Source organism: Anarrhichthys ocellatus, unplaced genomic scaffold (genome assembly GCF_004355925.1).
Source record: "Anarrhichthys ocellatus isolate YVR2014 unplaced genomic scaffold, GSC_Weel_1.0 scaffold5443, whole genome shotgun sequence".
NCBI classification, from domain to species: Eukaryota; Metazoa; Chordata; class Actinopteri; order Perciformes; family Anarhichadidae; genus Anarrhichthys; species Anarrhichthys ocellatus.
In genome coordinates, this window is record NW_022285417.1 from 1 (window position 1) to 2422 (window position 2422).

Sequence of the window (2422 nt, forward strand, 5' to 3'; positions counted from 1 at the left end):
AAAAAAAAAGGAAGCTCGACCCCGTGTGCCCACCCCAATTCCCGCTTCTGTGCCCCGGCGGCTCAGTGTCCCATCATTGACCCCCGGTGGGAGAGTGAGGAGGGCGTTCCCATCGACGCCATCATCTTCGGTGGCAGGAGGCCGGAAGGTTGGTGCTGCTCTCGTTGAGCATCCAGAGTTTTTCTCTCAAAAGTTTCAGACTTTATTTGAATATTATTAGCATTTTCATGCATGCTTTACCTCTCGAAGCATTTAGTCGTTAGTCTTCTGTGGTGTGACTGTCACAGAGGGAAGTGAGCTAAATTAGTCTAACTTGCATTGCAACCAGAAAAGGAAGCCCACAAACATCATGCACAATGACACGGTGCTCGTGTTGTCTTCTTCTTTTAACACATTACATGTTTGAGTCGTTACAGTTTGTGTTGCACGTCAACGTGAGAAGTCGAGCAGCACACGAGCAGCAGTGCATTAAACGTGATCAAATGTTGACGTTGTAGGAGTCCCTCTGGTGTACGAGTCCTTCAATTGGCAACACGGAGTCTTTGTTGGAGCCTCCATGAGGTCTGAAGCCACGGCAGCTGCTGAGCATAAAGGTACTAACGCGCACCTGATCTCCATGTGGTCTGAGTCCCTGTAAAATACATTCGTACTGATTTACAGTTCTGATCTGGTTGACTATTTGTTGATATTGTGACATCACCTATGATGTTTCAGCCATTGCAGGGCTTTCCTGTTGATGAGGTGTTTTATGATAATAGGACGTTACTAGTGCTGTTACTAAAGCCAATTCTTTATCCTCCAGGCAAGGAGATCATGCACGACCCCTTCGCCATGCGGCCGTTCTTCGGTTACAACTTTGGCGACTACCTCGCTCACTGGCTGAGCATGCAGAGCCGTAAGGCCCCCACACACCTGCCCAAGATCTTCCACGTCAACTGGTTCAGAAAGGACCCGGCGACCGGCGCCTTCCTCTGGCCCGGCTTCGGCGAGAACGCCCGCGCGCTGGAGTGGATCTTCAAGCGCTGCAGCCGGGAGAGGGAGGACGAGGCGGCCAAGAGGAGCATCATCGGCTGGCTGCCAGAAGATGGCGCCATCGACACTAAAGGTCTGAGCGGCAACGTGGATATGTGTGCCCTGTTCGACGTGCCCAAGTCTTTCTGGCAGAGGGAGACGAAGGAGTTGAGAGCCTACTTCACCCAGCAGGTTGGAGCTGATCTGCCAGCTCAGGTGGAGGCTGAGCTGAAGGCACTGGAGGACCGAGTGCACAATTAAAACGCTACGGACAGGAAGTTCAACCAGAAACAGGGCGGTAGTCACTGATGACTCGGGATTCAGATCATTAGGGTGCACTTAAGAGTCACTGGCTGGGTTTACACACACAGAGAACTTAGTTCTATCCCCACAGATTGGGTTTCATCCATGAAATGTAGGTATAAAATAGTACTCGCTGCTCAGTCAAAGATGGTTTATGCGTTTTGTTTTTTTCAATAATAAATTAAAAAAACTACGCCTCAAAAAGACCAATAGCCAGGCCAGTAGTTAAATTTCTCTGTGTGTGAAAACACAACCAGTGACTCTCGTGTTTCTCTTTGGAATAAAAATGCCAGAGATAAAAATCTAATAATCTACAATGCAACAACTTTGGAAAAGACTTCCCACTAATAACACTGGTGAGAGAGACTGGTGGTAGGAGGGAGGTTTGTCTCAACATGAAGGTTAGATTTTTTGACGTTGTCAAACTCCTCATATAGAGAAGCTAATCACTACCTCCATTCACTCACAAGACCTGGCATTGTACTAAAACACAATCAACACGGCCTTGTGGTGCCTTTTGAGACGTTTAACAATACAACGTCCAGGTTGCTAAGGTTTTCAGGCTGAAGCCCAAACATCTGTTTTTTTACAAATTTCGGACAAAAAAAGTTACTCATATTTTTTTTAAGTGAGTTATAGCACCAGATCTTTTAATACACTATTGACTTGAGTCTCAGGAACTGCCCTTTCTATTTTCAATTAAGCTTTATATTCAAATCCATTTATATCAGAACACCATTAAGTACTCGAAACACCGTTTTCCACTGGCGTTACTATGCATAATTCATTTTGCTGCTTATGTAATGTTTGTGATTAAGTTGTGTGATTTTCAGGTGGTGTTTACACGCAATATGTGAAATGTTGGACCAATAAATGCAACTGAGATTAATAGGTAATTTTAGAAGTCGTATGGTTTTTATTACGGTGCAATGAATAAATGTCTTCAAATGTATCTCATGTTCATTTTTGAAGTTATTAAAATACAAATGAATGGAGAATGCAAAAAAATGTAAGAAACAAGAGCTCAGTAAATGACAAACATTTGAAAGGTAAATATAATCTTGTAATACAATGTTAACGTGTGAACAGATGTCTTTCAGAATACTTC

At 44.3% G+C, this 2422-nt stretch overlaps 1 protein-coding gene across 1 annotated transcript; it reads left to right on the forward strand.

The window, feature by feature from the left end:
* Nucleotides 1–6: 6 nt before the first annotated feature.
* On the forward strand, nt 7–2210 carry LOC116379878 (phosphoenolpyruvate carboxykinase [GTP], mitochondrial-like; the record flags this gene model as incomplete). Its single annotated transcript, XM_031841845.1, has 3 exons — nt 7–148; nt 498–593; nt 803–2210. Coding segments are annotated over 3 exons (708 nt in total), but the record flags the coding sequence as incomplete, so codon positions are not given.
* Between the last annotated feature and the right edge of the window lie 212 nt (nt 2211–2422).